The sequence below is a fragment of the Ostrinia furnacalis genome, unplaced genomic scaffold (genome assembly GCF_004193835.3).
Source record: "Ostrinia furnacalis isolate ACB-3 unplaced genomic scaffold, ASM419383v2 OfSCF0319, whole genome shotgun sequence".
Classification (NCBI taxonomy): Eukaryota; Metazoa; Arthropoda; class Insecta; order Lepidoptera; family Crambidae; genus Ostrinia; species Ostrinia furnacalis.
The window spans coordinates 983,072-1,006,219 of record NW_021130558.1 but is presented as its reverse complement, the minus strand read 5'-3'; the positions used below and the strand labels follow the sequence as shown (position 1 = coordinate 1,006,219).

At 46.4% G+C, this 23,148-nt stretch overlaps 1 protein-coding gene across 1 annotated transcript; it reads right to left on the bottom strand.

Moving 5' to 3' along the window:
- Window positions 1–502: 502 nt before the first annotated feature.
- Sir-3 (sid-1-related gene3) lies at window positions 503–22,420 on the bottom strand. The gene is made up of 23 exons (XM_028314832.1): window positions 22,111–22,420; window positions 21,226–21,295; window positions 20,501–20,597; window positions 20,020–20,127; window positions 19,224–19,372; window positions 18,676–18,786; window positions 18,346–18,429; window positions 18,201–18,257; window positions 17,511–17,621; window positions 16,791–16,874; window positions 16,284–16,457; window positions 15,335–15,491; window positions 14,821–14,907; window positions 14,521–14,692; window positions 13,885–14,053; window positions 13,022–13,186; window positions 11,518–11,700; window positions 10,087–10,204; window positions 6,715–6,837; window positions 3,401–3,517; window positions 2,493–2,625; window positions 1,574–1,804; window positions 503–810 (listed from the first exon to the last, which is right to left on the bottom strand). Exons 1-23 carry the CDS (start codon window positions 22,188–22,190, stop codon window positions 660–662), a joined length of 2,931 nt encoding a protein of 976 aa, XP_028170633.1. The 5' UTR covers window positions 22,191–22,420; the 3' UTR covers window positions 503–659.
- Window positions 22,421–23,148: the final 728 nt, after the last annotated feature.

Sequence of the window (23,148 nt, the reverse complement as noted above, 5' to 3'; positions counted from 1 at the left end):
ACACGGCAACGTCGCTACAAAAAATAACATTTTAAAAACGCTATAGATGACCCACGCTGAACTGTCCCACCAAACTCAATGACAGGGGGGCGCTACCATCGTTCAACTATATGGTTTCCAACATGGCAAAAATCTGAACCAGCGATCCGGTATTGACGGTGGCGCCCCACTGTCAATGTCATCGACAGGACAGTCCAGTATTTTGGAACAAAATTAAGTTTCTTGAGTTTTCAAGTGCGTTCGGCTGAGGATATTTTTTAATTTTGTGATGCATTCAAAGGAAATTATTTCAGTGTACAGTGTATCGACCTCTTTGCTTTGGCCCACTTTATTTACGACACACCCTGTATAGTTTCCAATAAGGCAAAAATCGGAACCAGCGATCCGGTATTGACGGTGGCGCCCTCCTGTCAATGTCACGAATGGGACGGTTTGTTGTAGTTGGACTATTTAAAAACACCACCTCATTGCACCTTCCTTAAAAATGGGAATAACAAATATGTAGAGTTTAATATTTTTTATTTACTATAACTTAACATAAAAAGTAGTGTCGTTTTGCCTAGACTCTAGGCCACTCCCACGAACTGCCCGGCGAGCAGTTAAAACTGGGGTTTAAATGGCAGGCGGCGCGCGGCAGGCCGGCGGGTGGCTCATGGCGGCTAGAAGACGGCGATCTCGGTGCGCGGCACGGCGGCCAGCCCGTCGTCCCACGTCAGCATGGCGTTGAAGGACAGGTACAGCGCGCCGGCCGACAGCATGTGCCACAGGTCGTGCGAGTCGTAGAACTGCAGCACGAGGCACTCGTGGTTGCTGCAACGAAACGAAACTAATTTTTGATTCTGTGCGGTGTACACTTGAAAAAATGGGTTCCCTACGTTTTAACGAAAGTCGTTTCATCGAATGCCGCTTTATCGAAACTGTTTCATCGAATGGACGAAATAACGAATGCCGTATCATCGAAAGGTTATTATAATTAGATTAATCGTGACATCGTCTTCTTGTTATTCTCATTTTCTTGCTATTCTTTTTCCCACCTTCATCTTCTACTTTCCGTCTCCTGTTCTTCTTCTGCTTTTCTTCGTCTCTTCTTCTTTTTTCTTCTTCTCTGACCCCATTGTGAGAGAAGAGAAGAAGAACAGACGAAGAAAAACAGAAGAACAGGAGACGAAAAGAAGAAGATGAAGGTGGGAAAAAGAATAGTAAGAAAATGAGAATAAGAAGAACTCGATGTCACGATTAATCTAATACAATAAACCTTTCGATGATATGGCATTCGATGTTTCGTCCATTCTATGAAACGACTTCGATGAAACGACTTTCGATAAAACCTAGGGGGGAACTCCTTGAAAAATTGGGGAGACGTTGATGAATGTATTTATTTATTATNACGGTTGCAACGTCACCGTCGTTGAATCGAATGCCGTAATTGATTTTTTATGAGTTAAATAAAAATGGGCGGTTGTTGGGTTCTTTCGGCTCTCCAATCGTTGCCGGTGTGACGTTCACTCCCGGTCATAAATCGTCACTCCCACAATCACGGGCGGGTGAATGACGAGTGTGGTGCCGGCGGTACCTGTGGCGCGACTGCGCGGGCGTGGCGGCCCAGTCGGAGGAGCCGGACAGGAAGAAGTAGAGCGCGGGCGCCCAGGCCGCCGCCGCGCCGCCCAGGAAGCCCCAGGCGTACCAGCGCGGCCGCTCGCCGTGCAGCAGCTTCATGCACAGGTAGAAGCCCATGTACACCAGCGTGTTGCACAGCAGCACCGACAGCAGGTGCGACGCGAAGTCCGTGCTCTGCATGAACAGCCTGCCGATAGAACACATTATTTATCGATGCATCTATTGAACCCAGTCAAAGATATATTATTGTTTCGTGATTCATTTGATCAGGAGTACGTGCACACTAGGCGACGCGACAGCGATTGGATGCGACGACAGGCACGGACGACAATTTCATATATTCTGTACGGCTAGCACGAAAAACTTTCGAGTTCAAATCGTTTGCGTATTCGAATCGCCATCAAAAGATTTAGTACGTAAACTACAACAGCGCCCTTGTGAACGTGTCGTAAAGTGAACTTAGTATGAGAAATGGTTGCACGAAACTCATTTTGAGAATCAAAATTGTCATCGTTTAATTCGAAGGTTGAGTATCGAATTTTGTCGAACACGCAAACGATTCGAAGACGAAAGTTGTTCATGCTAGAGGTACTGGACTCTGCGACTCTGAAGTCGAGTGTGAGAAGCTTTGTACAAAATCGCATATAGTTGCATACTATCGCTGTGGCGTGTCGGCTGTCGCCTAGTGTGCGCCTATACTAACAGTAAAGTCGATCACCTCGGATATGTAACGTATAGATTAGATATTTTGAAATTGGAAAATAATAGAAGAATTCATCAGTTTCTTTTATGTCATTATACCGTAAGCGAACTTTTAAATATTTGAGGTCGGGCTAAACCGAAAGGCGTCTCAAGCGGGTGGGCGCGGCACATACCCGTAGATGGCGAAGGCCCAGTTGACGGCGTTGGCGATGACGAGCATGACGAGCCGCGCCGAGTACAGCGGCCGCAGCCCGCGCGCCGGCAGCGCCCGCAGCCCCCGCGCCGCGCGCGACAGCGTCTCCTTCTCTGTACCATACATACATACACACACACTCGCATAAGTTACGACATGTATAGTCTGCTCCGGGAGCACGTAGAATTTTGTCCAATGACCCCAAGCTACCCATCCTTATCGCTCGCGCGTAATTATATTGCTGTCGCGACTGTGCAACGAGCGCCCGCAGTGAGTGTGCGACAAAATTCTACGTGCTCCTGGACCAGACTATTCAGTATTGCAACGGTCCAAATACGTGTTCTATTAAAAACATACCGTGAATAATAATAGTTACAACGAGTACATCATTGCACTTACCGAGTACATTTGTAAGATAAGCAGCGTGTAAAAATAAAACAAGAGTAAATGGCTGCGTTTGGCCGAAAATAGCGCTTGTTAGAAATTGTTAGCTAAACTGTAGCATGTTTTCGATGAGGACACGTTTGCTAACTTCAAAAATGATGTTTTCTCATACATTTTTTAGCAGTGTTAGTACTTCCGATTAAAATGATGCCATTTTTCTTACAATATACTAACGTTATGAAATATAACGTGTGATGAAACTTTGAGTGAGATTTGTATAAGGCCCAGAACAGACGGTGAAACGCAACTGCAACGAAACTGCAACTGCTAGTTACTTTTGAGTTGCATCTAAGTTTCTGCCATAGCGTCCGTTGAGAGACCACACGTGACGCGACCAGTTTGAAACTTTCAGTTTCATTCATCAGAGAGTTGCAGTTTCGTTGCACTTGCGTTTCACCGTCTGTTCTGGGCGTAACTCGGCTCGTGTACGGCCTGGCGACTGACCGAGGCGGAACTGGCCGAGGTAGTAGATGCGCAGCGACAGCAGCAGGAACGTGAACACGTGCAGCACCGTGAACACGCCCCAGAACAGCGCGCCGCCGCCCAGCACGCCCCACACCACTGCAACACGACATGTCACGTTCTCTTACACACGTAACAGCTACTCACACTAACTGACAGGATTAAAATCTTCTATAATGTTACACAAAATAAGTAGGTATCACGTTCTTTTACACACGTCTTACTACTCACACAAACTAACAGAAATTCAAAACTTCTATGGTACACAAAATGACCTACTCATTTCATCTTAGCAAATAATGTCTATTAGATGATCTCATAGGGACTTGCCACACTGGCGGATTACAAGCGTTGTTCGCTGCGTCGCCGCTCCGCTTTAAAAACTCTTGCAATCCGCCAGTGTAGCAGCTCACTTAAGAAAACGAATACTAAAATCATGGCCTATGTCTTTTAATAGAGATCAGTGCCAGGTGCCGATTAGTACTTTCGGAGTTAATGGGTATCTGATAATAAAAACAGAGATCATTAGTAGATAAAAAGAGCTTCCATTTCGTACAGGTCATAAGTAAATAAAAAAAGCTTTAGTTTCGTTCGTTCGTTTCAGTCAAATGACGTCCACTGCTGGACAAAGGCCTCCTCCAAAGATTTCCATAACGACCGGTCGTTACCAGCATCCAGGTACTTCCCGCAACCTTCACCAGATCGTCGGTCCACGTGCGCTGTACTTCCCGCCTTTTTACCAGATCGTCGGTCCACTACGTGTTCCTTGCCGTGGTCACAGTTTAGTGACGTGGTGTCGGGCGGGCAGCGGGCAGGGCACTCACCGATGGCGATGAGCACGGCGAGCACGCCGAAGGTGGCGTGCGCGCGCGCGTTGACGTCGGGGTGGCGCGACTGGTAGATCTTCACCATGCTCAGCACCGCCAGCACGTACATGAACGCCGTGTCTGCGGGCAGGAGAACTCACATTAGCATTTAACATCAGGTTCACATTCAAAGCTGCAGTTTCTAATTGGGCATTTGACATCATTCACCAATATAAAACACGTCATTTTTAAAACACACTTTATTCTGTTCTTAAAAACGCAATTATTTTTAAATCAGCTGTAAATTATGATTTTTAGTTGCTTTATAATTGATGAAAAATTTGTCAATTGATTTGAATATAGTCCAGTCAATGAATGCCTTAACGACGGTGTAGAGAGAAATCCGTGGAACACAATTTCTGACCTCGGGACTTTATTTAGCCTAGTTAGGTGGTTAACATAGCAAAAGTCCCCGCCCTTAGCCCTTGAGCCGGCAGGGAGAGGGGGGTTTAAAGGTACCACTTTTCGGTTTTTCGCTTAATCCTCGGAAACTATGCGTCCTAGTGACATGACTACTATGAACCAAAAAAAGCTTATTCAATTTGCTGCAGGCGAGACCGTCAAGTTTTTCTATATCTTGTATAGTTTTTGCGGCATCTGCTCTAGAAGGTCTGTAAAATTGGAAATTTAATTTTTGTCTTACATGTTCCTATCAGGAGAAAATCGACTAAATCAACATTGAGCAAACACTATAGACATGCGGGAGCATGTTAAGCCTAGTTCCAGGGAGGGGACTGCACCGTGCGTATATTTATACGAACAAATTGGAGCCACTTTTGACTCCTCATCATTCAAAAACTATTGTGCATTAACTCTTCAAATTTGGCTCATGTATTGAGACTTGCAAGATATACATCAGCTTTAAATTTCATAAATATACCTCAAACGGTTATTTAGGTATTGACGTTCAAAAATCGACATTTATAACACTAAAATTTATCTATCACCTGTGAAATGTTAAAATTCACTGGTTTTTTATTTGTTCCTTTGTATTTACATAACTACCTTTCTGGATGCCAAATTTGAACCTTCGAAGTCATCTGGAAGTGGTTAGAATTTGGTATATAAGTCAGACATGTAGATTTTTGGACGTCAATACCTAAAGAACCGTTTGAGGCATATTTATGAAATTTGAAGCTGATGTATATCTTGCAAGTCTCAACATATGAGCCAAATTTGAAGTGTTAATGCACAGTAGTTTTTGAGTGATGAGGAATCAAAAGTGGCTCAAAGTGGTTCGTCTAAATATACGCACGGTGCAGTCCCCTCCCTGGAACTAGGCTTAACATGCTCCCGCATGTCTAGAATGATTGCTCAATGTTGATTTAGTCGATTTTCTCTTGATGGGAACATGTAAGACAAAAATAAAATTTCCAATATTACAGACCTTCTGGAGCAGATGCCGCGAAAACTATAGGGTAAACCGTATAGCTANTCCATAACAACCGGTCGTTACCCGCATCCAGGTACTTCCCGCAACCTTCACCAGATCGTCGGTCTACACTACCTCTTCCGGGCCGAGGGCAGTTTAGTTTGGTTATAGATCTTTTCATCCACGAAGACGCGCCCCACCACTCTTCCGCTAATGAGTCTTATCGGTACACGCTATATCATTCATGAGTGCACACGCACACTGCAATAATGACGCTCGGATTTCTCGGATCAAACTCCCCGCACCCCGCGCTCTCCTCGACCAAAAATTGGTGGGGCACGTCTTCGTGGATGAAACGATCTATACAGGGTGGAAACGATAAGTGATCTCACTCGATTATTTCTAAACTATACAAGATATCCAAAAACTGGTTACTGATCCTGAAAGTGCTTTACAAGCTCTATACAACGGTACCAATAATAAGTTACCAAATAAACTGGATCTATCCGAAAATTCAATGTTTCCGGCTTCCATACATTTAGTAAAACCACATAATATTAAAAACTATACAAGATATCCAAAAACTGGTTACTGATCCTAAAAGTGCTTCACGAGCTCTATCCAACGGTACCAATAATAGGTTACAAAATAAACTGGATCTATCCGAAAATTCAATGTTTTCAGCTTCCATACATTTAGTACTGCCAAAGTCATGGCACTCATGTCTTGATAGTATTATAGCAAGTATAGCCTAAAAATCAATATTTTCCACGAATAATTTTAAATAAGAATGCAATTTAAGTGTTTATTATTGAATTAAAAAAAATTAACACTTCTAATATTGTGTGGTTGGCATACATTTAGTATGGAGCCTGAAAACATTGAATTTTCGGATAGATCCAGTTAATTCTGTAACCTATTACTCATACCGTTTGAAAGAGCTCGTGAAGCACTTTCAGGATCAATAATCAGTTTTTTGTTATTTTGTATAGTTAGTAAATAATCGAGTGAGATCACTTATCGTTTCCACCCTGTACAGTCCCTATGAGGCCAGTCACCGATGGCGATGAGCACGGCCAGCACGCCGAAGGTGGCGTGCGCGCGCGCGTTGACGTCGGGGTGGCGCGACTGGTAGATCTTCACCATGCTCAGCACCGCCAGCACGTACATGAACGCCGTGTCTGCGGGCACGAGAACTCACATTAGCATTTGACACTAAGTTCACTTTCAAAGCTGCAATTTCTGAAAACTGTTAAAACGAGTAACTTTTACTAATTTATAAAGCGGCGCAGGCCATCGATTTTTAGTTGGCCGATGCTTTGTGCCCGATTTAACTACTTAACATCAGGTGCGATTGTGGTCAAATACCTGCCTTGTTATGCATAAAAAAAATTAAATTAATCGGCCAAATCAAATCGGTGTTATGTTCGCACTTCCATACATGCCCATACTGATCAACTGCCCGACTAAACTATCGGCCAACGAAAAATCATTTTAAGACTAGAATAAGGATTTTTAAAAAAAGTTGATCTTGAGAATAATTGGCGAATGGTGTCACCTGTAAATTAAGATTGTTGGTTGCTTTGTAAATGATAAAATGTTAGTAAATTGAATTGTTAAAATAGCGACGTCAAACGGCTCGTATTGCCCTACAAAATCTATGGGAGTCTCGTTTTGACAGTCTTAAAAGTACGCCAATTGATTGATGCCGTAGTGCGCCGGGATGCCGCGCTCCTGGTGCGCCGGAGCCAACAACACACGCGTGGGAAGCGCGGCACTCACCGAACTGGAAGTTGAGCCGGTTGGGGCACACGTGGTAGCTGGCCGACAGCAGCGCCACCACCATCATGCCCGCGCCCAGCGCCGCCAGCAGCCCGTAGTGCGCCGGGATGCCATACTCCTGCGTGCGCCAGAGTCAACAATACGTATGAATTTCCGAAATCACTAAGTTTTTCTCACTCGACGACTCGTTGAGTGGAGGCGAGATTAAGATTATGACATGGGGCAATAGATTGCGTAACGGCATTTCAAACAATTTTTTTAGTCGTTTCTTTTATTTGGGCATTAAGTACTCGTAGAAGATTTGTAACCAGAACAAAGAAGGGATAAAAATAGGACGTAGGAAAAGAAAACGTCCAGCATCGAACTGATGGGGAGCGATGGTGATTGTAAGTACAACCCGATTGAGCTAATCGCAATTCGACTCGAATCCGAAATGCGACTTTCATTCCAATTCACCCGTACACCTCCCCGCGTTCGCCACGCCCACCAGAACGGCGATGTGACGTCATAGGTGCACAGTTAACTCGACCGGGTTGTATGAAGCTCGGACTGTGGTTTAGAAGTTAGAAACGTGAATCGTAACTCGCACTTGTGACAAAAGATTGTCTACATGACAGACCTAGCCCAGAGTAGAAGTCAGTTACTTTAAGAACTAAAGCGCATGTTGGTACAACTAGCATTAACACTAGTATTTTGTGTAAAGAAATGTATGTATAACATGATGTATGCTTGCTTAAGTGAAGCAGGAAATCGAACGCACAGCATTGAATAGAGCTCTGCGATTGGTTCGTGTCACCCTGTGCGTTCACACGCACTGTGAGACCCCATAGTAATGTTGATTACCTCGTGTCGCGGGTGGCGCGCGCGCAGGCTCTGGCGGCGGCGCAGCTGCAGCAGGAACAGCGCGCCCAGCAGCAGGTAGCCGGCGTTGGACAGCACGTGGTTGAAGTCCGCCAGCTGCCCCGCCGGGTGCGCGCACAGGAAGTTGTAGTAGCACAGGTCCAGCGAGCCCGACAGGTTCATCACCTGCGCACAACAAGAAACCATCGACGAATCGCTCCAGAAGTCACGGTCACAGAAAACCAACAACGAATCACTCGTACAGAAGTGGTCACTTTAAAAAGTGCCTGGATGCGGGCGGCGCAGGACCGGTCATTGTAGAAATCCTTGGAGGATCTAAGTGGTCTAGCAATGGACCTCATTCGGTTAACACGAACGAGCGACTTGAAGGACGGAGCGGAGGGTCCCGTCTATAACTTATATTATGCGGATACTAATAAAGAGCTAAGTAAAATAATCAGTTTTTAATATGCAGAACATGGCAGGTATTTGGGATCGTACACACTTTCAGTGCTTATTCACTCTCGCCTTGAAAAGGCCCAGATTATAGTGTTCGAGAAAGAAAGCAACAGGCAGCGAATTCCAATCCCTAGCTATTCGCAAAGGTGTCAACGAAACGCTTAGTGCTAGCTGGTGGAATATCGACAATGTAGGGAAAAAACTGCGTTTGGTTCCCTGGTGTTGGAAGGGGGCTGGTGGAATCAGGTCGTGTAATTCCTTCGCACATTCTCCATTACACATCGTATCGTTACCAGTGGTGTTTCGCATATTACCGTGAATTTTAAAAATTATAAATAAATAAGACGATGTACACACGGCCACAGTGTTAACTATCCATTTCCGTTTTCGCTCTCGCTCTCATCAAACGGTGATTCTTTGCGATAGAACGAGACGACATGACCGGCAATGGGCAGTTAACACTGTTGCCGATAAAAATCAAAATCAAAAATATTTATTCAGTTTAGACCACAAGTGGCACTTATGAACGTCAATAGAAAATNAAAAACCGAAAAGTGGCACCTTTAAACCCCCCTCTCCCCGCCGGCTCAAGGGCTAAGGACGGGGACTTTTGCTATGTTCACCTCCTAACTAGTCTAAATAAAGTCCTGAAGTCAGAAATTGTGTTCTACAGTTTTCCATCTATAATGCTTTATTGACTGGACTAATAGTGATGTCGACGGCTTGTAGGTATTGCCCTAGAAAATGCATGGGTCTCATTTTGACAGTTTTTAAAAGTACCACAGTTGATTAGTGGTGTTAAATAGATATCCTACACTGAACCGTCCCACCCGTGACATTGACTGGGGGGTGCCACCGTCAATACCGGATCACTGGTTCCGATTTTATACCAGTCGCCAGCTTATGCGTGTGAAACCCGTAGTGCGCCGGGATGCCAACAACACAAGCGTGGGAAGCGCGGCACTCACCGAACTGGAAGTTGAGCCGGTTGGGGCACACGTGGTAGCTGGCCGACAGCAGCCCGTAGTGCGCCGGGATGCCGCGCTCCTGGTGCGCCGGAGCCAACAACACACGCGTGGGAAGCGCGGCACTCACCGAACTGGAAGTTGAGCCGGTTGGGGCACACGTGGTAGCTGGCCGACAGCAGCCCGTAGTGCGCCGGGATGCCGCGCTCCTGGTGTGCCGGAGCCAACAACACTCGCGTGGGAAGCGCGGCACTCACCGAACTGGAAGTTGAGCCGGTTGGGGCACACGTGGTAGCTGGCCGACAGCAGCCCGTAGTGCGCCGGGATGCCGCGCTCCTGGTGTGCCGGAGCCAACAACACTCGCGTGGGAAGCGCGGCACTCACCGAACTGGAAGTTGAGCCGGTTGGGGCACACGTGGTAGCTGGCCGACAGCAGCGCCACCACCATCATGCCCGCGCCCAGCGCCGCCAGCAGCCCGTAGTGCGCCGGGATGCCGTACTCCTGCGTGTGCCGGAGTCAACAATACAAATGAATTTCCGAAATCACTAAGTGTTTCTCACTCGACGACTCGTTGAGTGGAGGCGAGATTAAATTATGACATGGGGCAATAGATTGTGTAACGGCATTTCAAACAATTTTTTTATTAGTCGTTTCTTTTATTTGGGCATTAAGTACTCGCAGAAGATTTGTAACCAGAACAAAGAAGGGATAAAAATAGGACGCAGGAAAAGATAACGTCTAACTTCGAACTGATGGGGAGCGATGGTGATTACAAGTACAACCCGATTGAGCTAACTGCGCAACTCGACTCGAATCTGAAATGGGACTCTCCCTCCAACTCATTCGTCGATTTGACGTCACTGCTGCCAGGTGCACAGTTAACTCGACCGGGATGTATGAATCTTAGAGCCTGTTCAGATGACGCGTTTTTACTCGCGTTTTTTTTTTATGTGACAGGAGGCAAACGAGCAGACGGATCACCTTTCGATCGAGTTTCGGAATCGTGCGATAGTGAGATACTGGAGGTTCACACATTCTGTCCACATGCAGTCGTGCGTTTTGCAGCTCGCGCGTGTAAAAACGCGTCATCTGGACTGGACCTTAGACTGTGGTTAAGAAGTTAGAAAGGTGAATAACCTCGTGTCGGGACTTCTTAGCGGGAATCTGAAGCGTCATGTTAGCGGTTTTGTTTTATTTCCTCAAATTCGTGTGTGGGCGACTATTAATGTATAATAATGGTGGATTATTAACCATTGAGTGTTCGTGAACGTGCATGGGTGTGGGCAAGTGAAGCAAAACAGTGCATCGTGATTATAAATATCTTTGGACAATCTCACACAGCGCCATCTAGCCCCAAAGTAAGCAATTAATATGCTTGTGTTATGGGTGCTAGCTTAACGGATATACTACTTATATACTTTTTTTTTAAATACATACATATTATGCATAGTAACACCCAGACCCGTCACAGAAATTAAAATTCATCATTTCAATTTCTGCCCGGCCGGGAAATGAACCCGGGACCTCTCGGCATAGTAGTCCGTTCAGAACCACTACACCAAACGGCCGACAAAATTCTGATGAGATTCTTTTGGTTCTCTCAAGTTGTACATAGGAGGTCTCAGTAAAGTTGTGGTGCTTTGGTGTGGTTGTATGGTTGAGGTCTCTACTCAAAGGGTTAGGGGTATCATCTGTCATCCTTCATTATATCATTACTTGATCTTTGTAAATCGTATCACTTAAATACTTGAAAATGGCACAAATCAAGTCGACCTCGACGTGTATTGCCAACATCATCAAAAAAGAAGAATAACCTCGTGTCGCGGGTGACGCGCGCGCAGGCTTTGGCGGCGGCGCAGCTGCAGCAGGAACAGCGCGCCCAGCAGCAGGTAGCCGGCGTTGGACAGCACGTGGTTGAAGTCCGCCAGCTGCCCCGCCGGGTGCGCGCACAGGAAGTTGTAGTAGCACAGGTCCAGCGAGCCCGACAGGTTCATCACCTGCGCACGCGGTCACGGTCGCGGAGAACCATCAACGAATGTTAATCTTGTTAATCAGGTCACTAATTTCCTTGGAGGTGGGAGCTCTGGAGACCTGTAATACGGGTTTCTTCGGAAACCTATCTCAGGCTCCAGTCTCTCACACACAATGTAGCATAATTAAAGATTAATTAATTAAATATAAATATTGTGTAAAACCTTAAATGTAAATAAATATCAATGTAATTGATGTAATGTGTGTGAGAGATAAATAAAAAAAAAATTATTTAACGAATCGCTCCAGAAGTCACGGTCACAGAAAACCAACAACGAATCACTCGTACAGAAGTGGTCACTTTAAAAAGTGCCTGGATGCGGGAGGCGCAGGACCGGTCATTGTGGAAATTCTTGGGGGATGCCTTTGTCCAGCAGTGGACGTCATTCGGCTGATACGACGAGTGACTTGAAGGACGGAGCGGAGGGTCCCGTCTATAACTTATATGCGGATACTAATAAAGAGCTAAGTAAAATAAGCAGTTTTTAATATGCAGAACACGGCAGGTATTTGACCACAATTGCGCCTGATGTTAAGTGAGATACAGTGGGATCGTACACACTGTCAGTGCTTATTCACTCTCGCCTTGAAAAGGCCCAGATAACAGTGTTCGGGAAAGAAAGCAACAGGCAGCGAATTCCAATCCCTAGCTATTCGCAAAGGTGTCAACGAAACGCTTAGTGCTAGCTGGTGGAATATCGACAATGTAGGGAAAAAACTGCGTCTGGTTCCCTGGTGATGGAAGGGGGCTGGTGGAATCAGGTCATGTAATTCCTTCGCACATTCTCCATTACACATCGTATCGTTACCGGTGGTGTTTCGCATATTATCGTGAATTTCAAAAATTAAATACAAGAATAAATAAGACGATGTACACACGGCCACAGTGTTAACTATCCATTTCCGTTTTTGCTCGCGCTCTCATCAAACGGTGATTCTTTGCGACAGAACGAGACGACATGACCGGCAATGGGCAGTTAACACTGTTGCCGATAAAAATCAAAATCAAAATCAAAAATATTTATTCAGTTTAGACCACAAGTGGCACTTATGAACGTCAATAGAAAATAATAAAAAAAGAAAAGGTAGCCCTTATGGGGCACTTTACATGTTTCCTTATCTTTTGGGCTCTACCAGCGCTTCGAGAGAAACATATGGCAAGTGCTGAGAAGAAACGCCGGAACAAACTCAGTCACTACTTATTGCTAGGAATTATCTAACGGTAAGAATAGTCAAATTTAAGTACATCAAATATGTGCAGACTGATAATACGACGGAAGTACTCACGATCTGGAAGGCGACGACGAACTGTATGACGGGCAGCGCGTAGAACACGGCGACGGTGGCCAGCGTGGTGAGGTAGCGGTCGGAGCGCGCGCGCAGCACCCGCTCGCGCCGCCGCGCCAGCGCCGCCACGCGCAGCCGCGCCGGCAGCCCGAACGGACGCGCCGCCTGCGAGAGACACGCAATATTAACAGGCAATGAGGGCTATCGTATTTATACTTAACAGTTGGCACCACTGGCGATTGACAGGACCTTACTCTACAGTGGCGCCATCTTGATGAGTGCAAATGCGATAGTCCTACCACTTTTTGCGCTCACAAGACAAGACCTTACTCAACAGTGGCGCCAACTGGTGAGCGCAAAAACGATAATCCCTTATTAAATAGGGTGAGCTAAAATATTTGCAAATAGCAATGCTTGATTTCTCGAAAATGGTTTAAGGTAAGGGTGCGTGGATAACGGGAAATAATGCAAGGCTCATGCAATTTTAGTCAAGATAGAGCGCTTCACGGGACAATGCGCGAATTTTTTAACCAAGCAACGATTCCTAGATGTGACTGTACGACGCCTGTTTAGGACTGAAAACGGATTACGCCGTAATCGAACGTTGTTAGTTGCAAACATTTTTGGCTTCAACATAGTATAAAACAAAACCGGAAAGGTTTGTCTGTCCCTATGTATGCTTAGATCTTTAGAACTACACAACGGTTTTTGATGCGGTTTTTTTAATTGATAGAGTGACTCAAGAGGAAGGTTTGTAGGTATAAAACATGCATATTATAGAAAAGAAGCCGGAAAATTCGATTTTAACCGTGCGAAACGGGGGTGGGCCGCTAGTGCTCTATAACTTGAAACCTGTGACCAACCTGCTGCTCCTCGCCGGCGACCGGCGCCGGCTGTCCGTTGGCGACGGCGGGCGCGGCGTCGAGCGGCGGCGGCGGCGCGGGCGCGGGCGGCCCGTCCAGCGGCGTGGACGGCGCGAAGCCGCGGTTGCTCACGCCGCCCGACGGGATCACGAACACTGTCGGGGGGTCGCTGCGAACCAGATGAGAATGTCTGTCGATTATGAGAACTTCGACGGCAAATTAATTTGCTAAAACTGACGGCCAATGGGGCAGCAAGGTTCTGGAGTTACCATCAGGTGAGATACAGACAAGCCAAGAGCTTCCTCGTTGTGTGTAAAAAAAAATGTATCGGAAAACGCAACGTGGGGACGTCCACCCACAAAATCGTCCGAAGACCTCATAAAGGTAGCAGAAAGGCGCTGGATACAGGCCGCTACCAACCGGGCGATATGGAAATCATTGGGGAAGGCCGATACAGCAGTGGACGTCCTGTGGCTCAAATGATGATGATGATCAATCGGGCTAGGATGCGCGCCGTGATAAAATCTTATCGATGATTTTAGACGACAAAATGTATGGTCTTATAGCGTAAAATCTATAAAATGGCGTGATCAACGCTTATCGCGGCGCGCATCCTAGGCCTACAGGTCGGCGTACCTGTTTATGTTGTTTCTGAAGCCATTGGTGGGACTGCCGACGTCACCGTCTGGGCTGTCGGCGGCGGGCGGGCCCCCGTTACGAGCGGAGGACGCGGCGGGCGCGGGGGACGGGGCGCTCTCTTCGTCGGACTCGTCCGAGTCGCTGTTGTCGCTGCTGTCGAATGTCGCGTCTATTGCAACAAATGTAAGTCTTTCGGGTAACTTTTCGAAATCTAATAATTGTTTGTCTACTAGGTACGCAAACATACTAAAACCAACATATCGGCAGACGAGTGAATAAAAAAAGAGATGACTTTACCTGAGGATCTTCGTTTTCGCCGTGCTGGCGTTCCGGTAGTAAGTTGGCTGGCGTCTATCTGAGACTCCACAGCGGTTTCTTCGGTACCTAGACAAAACAAGAGTTAACTCAAAAAGATAATATCCCCAACTCGACTGGCCAGCGTAGTGAGTGTAGGTCAAATCCTCCATTTAGCTCTGATAAATTAGAGAGTTGTGTGCTCCTGAAGCCGCGTATCTACGGGAGACAGCCTCGAGCCGAGCGGCTACCTCGTTCCGAGCGACCAAATGTGGCTCGGTCCGCGGCGATGAAAGCCTCGCAACGAATCGTGCGTGAGATTTTTTAGAAGTTTTATGCTTGACCCGAGGCTACCTCTAGTGGAGATCCGGCTTAAAGCGAAGACTAATGCCTGTTATCACCATCAATCCCTAATTTTTAAGTGACCTATATGGTAACTTTATAACAGGAATTTTGTTTACATAGGGGTCACTTAAAAATTAGGGATTGATGGTGAAAACGGTCATAAATGACTCACGCGGCGGGTCGCGCAGCACGGCGCGCGGCGCCACGAGGCGGCCGAAGCGCGGCCAGCGCTGCGCCAGCACCAGCAGCCCGAAGGCCGCGTACACGCACGCGAACACCGCCAGCGACGCGCCCGCCGCCACCGCGTACTGCGCGCGCGACAGCGCCGGCTGTCGGGGAAACAACACAAACACGCTGTTGTTAACAGTTAGTACTAAAGCCTGGTCCGTGAGCACGTAGAATCCCGTCCAATGACCCCAAGCTGCCCATCCTTGTCGCTCGCGCGTAATTATGTTGCTGTCGCGCTCGCACACTCACTGCGGGCGCGCGTCGCACAGTCGCGACAGCAATATAATTACGCACGAGCGATAAGGATGGGTAGCTTGGGGTCATTGGACGGGATTCTACGTGCTCACGGACCAGGCTTTACTATAGGCCGTGGCCATTGTTTACAGAGGGTAATGGTATAAGGTGGCGGAAGATTGTCAATCGTGGCGCGCAATCGGTATGCAGTCGGTATTTTGGCACACTTCAAAGTGTCGTGTGGTCACACAGTGGCAAATTGTTCGGTTCATCAGCGACCGCCAATCGGGATATTGCGTTGCGTTTCCACGTCCAACGTAAGTGTTTAGCCAGACAGCAAAAAGCTACGGCCATGGTGAAAGCACCACCGAGTGATCGCCAAGTGATGGTAGCCTATAGTTATACATTGCGAAGCATGGCCCATAAACACTATCCTAGCTATATCTGTAGCGCTGAGTCAGTTCCTGAAGCACGAGAGCGGCACGGGAGGGTGTTTTTGTTACGTCAAATGTCAGCGAGACTTCAGATTTGTATGCTCTGTCACGTCACATCTGTAATGTCAAAATCACCCCTCCCGTGCCGCTCCCATACCTCAGGCACTGCCTCATTTAAGCGTTAGATCTATAACAAGCAAATAAATTACGCTAAGGTCGACTCACCCGTGTGTCGAGCGTGATAAGCTTAGTGCGCGGGGTGTCGCGGTGTGTGGGCGCGGCGCCGTACACCGCCGCCTCCCACAGCCAGTCCTCCTGCTCGGGCTGCTCGCCCGCGCACGCCTCGTCCGACTGGTGCACCACCACCACCACGTAGAAGCCGCGGGGGAACCGGCTCCGCTGGAAAACATTACACTTACAATTGCTACATAACTTCTAATTTGGATTATCTTTCGTTTCAGCCGAATGACGTCCATTGCTGGACAAAGGATTTCCACAAAGACCGGTCCCAAGCGCCGCGCGCATCCAGGCACCAGATCGTCGGTCCATCTAGTGGGAGGCCTGCCCACACTACGTCCTCCGGCTCGTGGTTGCCACTCGAGAACTTTTTTGCCCTAGCGGCCTTCGTCTCTGCGAGCTAAATGCCCCGCCCACTGCCACCACTACAATTTGGATTATATTCTAAAGATTTTAATTTATCCTCAATAGACGTATTATGATTGTGATATTTACCGACAGTTGCACGGCTCCCGAGCGTTGGACGGTCATTCGTAATGTCGATAGAGCTAACTCGTCTAAAGTTTCCGTTATGGGACACTGGAATGTGAAAAGGAATGTTATGAGATTTCAGCGTAATGTAATAAAATAAATAATATAAGAAAGAAAGAAAGAAAGAAAGACACATTTATTACAATGGGCATCACACAAATACAGGCAATTACATAGACATGACAGTGGCACATAATAATGGAAGAAGAAAAAATAAAAACAAGAGTAAACTGAGCAGTGCCACCCATCCACCAACAAGATGCCCACTGCAACGGGACCCCACTCAGCATATGCCGTGGCCCACGGTGACGAAGGCCACGGCGCTGGTTTTCAGTGTGCCCCATGCCAAGTGAGGGTCACGGACCATTGGTAAAATAAATAAAATACTAAGCTGCATAAAATTGTCTAGATAAACATACATAAATAGTAATATTAGTGCACAGATAAATACAAAAGGCGGTAAATCGGTAAGGATGATAAGACTACGTTTATAACGTAATTTATGACTAGGATCTAGGATGTACACCATGATAAAATTTTACTTAAGACAAATGTGGGCCTATCGATGAAATGCCTCGATAAAAGTATATCGTGTCGCACATCCTAGGCCTACTGAGAATCAAGGCAGCTGAGCGGTTACAGTGTGAATCACTCGCTAGTTTACAGCAGAGCTGTGTGCCGTACCGTGTAGTCCTGCACGGCGACGGTGGCGCAGACGTCATCGTCGGAGCTGACGACGAGGCGCACCTGCTCCTGCTCCTCCTCGAAGGCGTAGTAGTGCACGCGCGGCGCCTCCTGCGGACACCAAGCACGGGAACACGTGAGCTTTCCAATTTACGTTTAGTTTCATATCTTTGGTTAGGGTTAGATTAAGGAAGAAAGGAGCGCGCTAGTATGTCCCGCGTTCCCAACTCATATGGCTTACCGAGGGCCATATCAGGGTAGGCCTTGCCCTTCTGGCAGGAAAACCCCTACATAACCGACTAGCTGCGCCCGCGGCTGATGGGTATACAAATTCATGTATTTTCTTGACGAAAAAAAGAGAAGAAAGGAGCGAGAGCGCGAAGATGATCCTAACACATACTCGCTCCGGTGAGGAAGAGTTAGAGGACGCGATTGTTAGTATTATCGCCTCCAGTTTCCTCTTCTTGATGGCCAGCACGCCGGATGCGTCGGGGAACTCCCGCCTGCGTTGCACAAGTCACGAGCACCGTCGGACGGGGACAGCTGGAAGCTCCTAACTACTCCCGTCGCTGCCCATCCTGCGCGGCTTGTAGAGCCCACCGTGGAAATTATCAGGGGAGGCTTACGTTCAGCAGTGGTCTTTCTGTGACTGAAATGATGATGATAAGAAGGCTGCGTTCCTGGACTCACCGGCGAGACCAGCGTGTCTTGCGGCTGCTGGAAGGCGAGGCGCCAGTCGCGCNTCATCTTCGGAAGAGGTACGAAGTATAATTTGGATTATATTCTAAAGATTTTAATTTATCCTCAATAGACGTATTATGATTGTGATATTTACCGACAGTTGCACGGCTCCCGAGCGTTGGACGGTCATTCGTAATGTTGATAGAGCTAACTCGTCTAAAGTCTCCGTTATGGGACACTGGAATGTGAAAAGGAATGTTGTGAGATTTCAGGGTTAATGTCATAAAATAATAATAACGTAATTAAAGAACTTATGGTTAGGATGTGCACCATGATAAAATCTTACTATCGACGTATCGGTGAAATGCCTCGATAAAAATATATCGTGGCGCACATCCTAGGCCTACTGAGAACCAAGGCAGCTGAGCGGTTACAGTGTGACTGTGAATCACTCGCTAGTTTACAGCAGAGCTGTGTGCCGTACCGTGTAGTCCTGCACGGCGACGGTGGCGCAGACTTCATCGTCGGAGCTGACGACGAGGCGCACCTGCTCCTGCTCCTCGTCGAAGGCGTAGTAGTGCACGCGCGGCGCCTCCTGCGGACGCCAAGCACGGGAACACGTGAGCTTTCCAATTTACGTTTAGTAACATATTCTCTTTTGTTAAGGTTTAGTTAGAGAAAAAAGGCGTGGCCTTCTTCTGCGAAGATATGATTATCACAGGAGGTGCGGAGCGGGAGCCCGAAGATGATCCAAACCCGCCTTCGTTCCGGCGACGGCGGAGGGGTCAGAGGATGCGACAGTATGATCGCCTCCAGATTTCTCTCCTCGGTGATGACCAGCGGGCCGGGGGCGTGGGTGCACCCTCACCTGCATCGCACAGGTCACCACCACCGTCGCACGGGAACAACTGGATGCTCCTAACTGCTCCCGTCACTCCCCGTGGAAATTATCAGGGGAGGCTTACATTCAGCAGTGGTATTTCTGTGACTGAAATGATGATGATGCGAAGGCTGCATTCTCTTCTCACTCACCGGCGTGACCTGCGTGTCTTGCGGCTGCTGGAAGGCGAGGCGCCAGTCGCGCGCCGGCGTGGCGCGCAGCTGCACGTGGAGCGCGCGCGCGCACGCCGACACCGCGTGCAGCGAGAACCAGCCCGGCGCGCGCAGCTCCTCCTCGCTCACTACCATAATGGATTACCCATTTTAATGTTTAAAGAAAGAAAGAAAAACATTTATTTGGTTCCAACTTAAAATATAACACACAGATAACAAAAAGCAAGTACAAGTTAGAACCAAAATTGGCCACCGCTCAGCATGTGTCATGCTCTGGAGTAGTAAATAAAACCCAGAACATGACGCTGTTATGTTATGTTTCTTGCTTTCAACATTCCAAAAAGACAACTAAGATGACAGGATGGTAGAATTTCTATATTGAAACCCGTGAAAAAATAATGCAGTCATAGTCAAGCAAAGTTTATTCCAACTAAGATTCCAAGAATCAGCCCAATCAGTAAATAAGTCAACAATTGGCGTCAGTCATGTTATTGTTGCCCTGTGTGAGTAATCGGTTTCGATCGTACCAATAATTGCTTAAACCGGACAATAACTGTGCCAGTGTGTGCTTAGTAGAATTAGCACCAGCTACGGTACTGCTGCTTAAAACGACAATGTGATAAGCATGAATCCGCGTGACGAAATAATTTTAACATTTCTAATCCACTAGACCAGCATATCACTTATATGGGAACTGCTGGGACACACTTACTAGCCTCAGCTATAGAGCTTCAACTGTCTCAATAGCAATGTATGTGATCAGAGAATGAGTTACCGCATTCCGTGGAGTTGCTGAGCACGCTGTCGTCGGGGCACAGCGTGCGCTCCACCTGGAACAGCAGCCGGCCCTGCACCTGCTGCGGCAGCTGCCACGTGCTGGCGCCTGCGGGTAACAAACTAAGCTCGTCACCCGCTCCCACCGCTCGCGCAAGCGGCGTAGCCGGCGAGCTTGGCTAAGTGTTGAGTGCGCCATATTATTATAATGGAAGGAAAGCGCTATCCAGTTCCAAACTAAGCAAAACTTGCACTTCGCCACCGCGACCGCTGACATGGTAGTCCAGTGCGCGAACTACTACAAAAACAACCGTCATCTCTTCATCAATTCGCTCAAAGAATTTATTCTTATACTTGTTAAGTATTGAGACTGATTGAATAAAACTGTGTACTCTAATTTGAAAAGATTAACGAAGACTATTTAGATTCGTTCTGGTCTGGTATGGTGGTTGAAAGCCGACTATACCATGCCCCAACCGTACCTGCCTTCTGTCGGATGGTGAGCAGCAGCGGGCGCGCGATGTCGCCGCCGCTGCTACTCACCCACAGCCGCGTCGGCCACCGGCTCTGCTCCGCATTCTGCAAGCGACACAAACATGAGCAACCTGACCAAGAGCCTGCAACACTGTTATAGATCGTTTCATCCACGAAGACGCGCCCCACCATTCTTCCGCTAATGTTTGAGTGTTATCGGTACACACTAAATTATCCATGAGTGCACACCCACACTACAATAATGACGCTCGGATCAAACTCCCCGCATCCCGCGCTTCCCTCGACCAAAAATTGGTGGGCCACGTCTTCGTGGATGAAACGATCTATACTGTTTTGTTTTCATTCATTAATTTTTAATCTAAATTGTGAAACAATTAAATCACTATTTGTACGTACCTATTTAGTAGGTCAACATTTGCATGCTTAACATGTTTAATGTTATCAAATGTGTGGGCGAAATCATCCAGTGGTGACCCGATTGTATCTATTAAATTGTTTTTCGTATACACCACTCGATAGCGAATCTACATACCTACTATGCTTAACTACAGACGCATTTTGGCATTTATCTAATGTTTACACAAGACGATAAAGTCAGGCCCCCAACTTAGCATGTTAATCTTTATCTACAGGTAAATACATGCTATTATTTACTCCGCTGTATTGACAGGAAATACTAAGATTGCAAGTTGCTGGTTGGCGCTGTACTCACCGGTATAAAATCCAATATAAACTCTGTGTTGGCGTCGACGGTGATGGTGTGCAGCTCCTCCAGCGACACTCTGCGGAGTTANCGGAGTTACAAGTGCTGTGTGTATATGGGAGAGTAGAAATGTTTGGATACATCTTTTTGGTATAGTGTCAGGCTTTAGTTTCGATAATATGTGTGAATACTATTGATTTAGTTTATGCCTTAATTCATATTGTAAAATAACTAATCGCTACACAATATTAGCTTCAAATGGTGAAATACGATGCGAGTTTCAGTACTCGAACTACATAATCAAATTTATAATACGATTAACATAATAGATACCTACGTAAATTGCTAACAGGTCACAGTTCATTGTATTCATTTCAAAACATTAAAAATTTGCCGATAAGCAATAAATAAAATCCACACACAATAATTAACTAACCTGATTATTGTTTTGAACAACGAAATTGCCATTGATATGATTTTTAATACATATTTAACTTGACAACCGTGTGAGATTTTATTGGATATCTAGGGGTTTATTTAGTTATTCTTACAAATACAATCGTCAATCTGAAGAGAGATCCTAACGTCGTTTAGCATACAGACAACATCGTCAAGAGTGGTTGCATAAAATCAACAATAAACATTCGGCTAAGGTACCAACAGAGGGTACCAGACACTTCATTGTGCAATCAGTTTTTGCGAACTCAAATTTTCCTACTACTGACATCAGCATGAGCAACTACTTCTACATTCTACATGATTCGCAACATGCCAACTACTTTAAAGCTGTAGATATTCAAGTATACATTTGAAGTGGAATGATAGTGCGTCTACGTCTACTTTTTAATGGCGGTACCATCAACATCAACACCGGCAAACCAATGGTGTACTCACGGCATGCGTACGACGGTGACGTTCTCGACGGCTCGCGCGGCGGCCAGCGCGGCCAGCGCGGCGCAGGCGCCCAGCCACATCAGGCGCGGGGGGCGCGGGCGCGGGCGGTGGCGGCGAGCGGTGCGCTCATTTGCACTAGCGGCTTGTCACTGCGAGCCGCTGGACGGCGCGCTATCACTTATCGGCCAGATAGCTCCGCCCGATACGAGGAAACGCCGATATGGATTTTGAATCATTGATCAAATTTTAGCTATGACGGTGCGCTATGGCACGTTCGAATCTTTGCGTGTGAACCTTGACACTTGATAGCTTTTGTTTAGATTGTACCACGATTATTTTAAGTTAGTAACTTAGAAGTCCATGAAATAATAGAGTAAATTATTTGCTTATTAAATTATGTATATCCTTTTTTCGCACAAAAAAAATAAGCTGAAATATGATAACGATAAACTAAGATTAATGAATATTATCTACTAAACCCTGACCCAATTCTAAATCGAACCACTAAACACAACCATTTGAGTAACTAGATAATACATAATAAAATTTAAAAGTATTTAAGTGTAGAACCAAGCAGATACAAGATGCAATAACAATGAATACAGATCCCACGAGATCTTATCAACGGTATCTGATATCTGGCGATGTAAACGGGTCACTGTAATCGGTCAAAAACACCATCTGTCAAGAAGATTCATATTTACTGATCTTAAATGCATGTTGTTTACTTTAAAAATATTAATTTTAAAATATTTCGGTGTATTATTAACTACTGATATTCGAAATAATAAAATAAACATTTACTTGACTATTAGGTAAGTACGTATCGGTGACACTTATTTATCTTATCTACATTGGTTCACTGAAATTCAATCACTTTCAGGCTTCAATGTGTGATATAGTTTGAATGTATTGTGCTTCGTTTCATAGTCCAGGCGTAAGAGTGGCCAAATAATTCTGAGGGAATATAAATTAATAGATCAATCTCGGAGATGGACATAGATTTTATCAATTACATACCAGTTTGTAAAAAAAAGT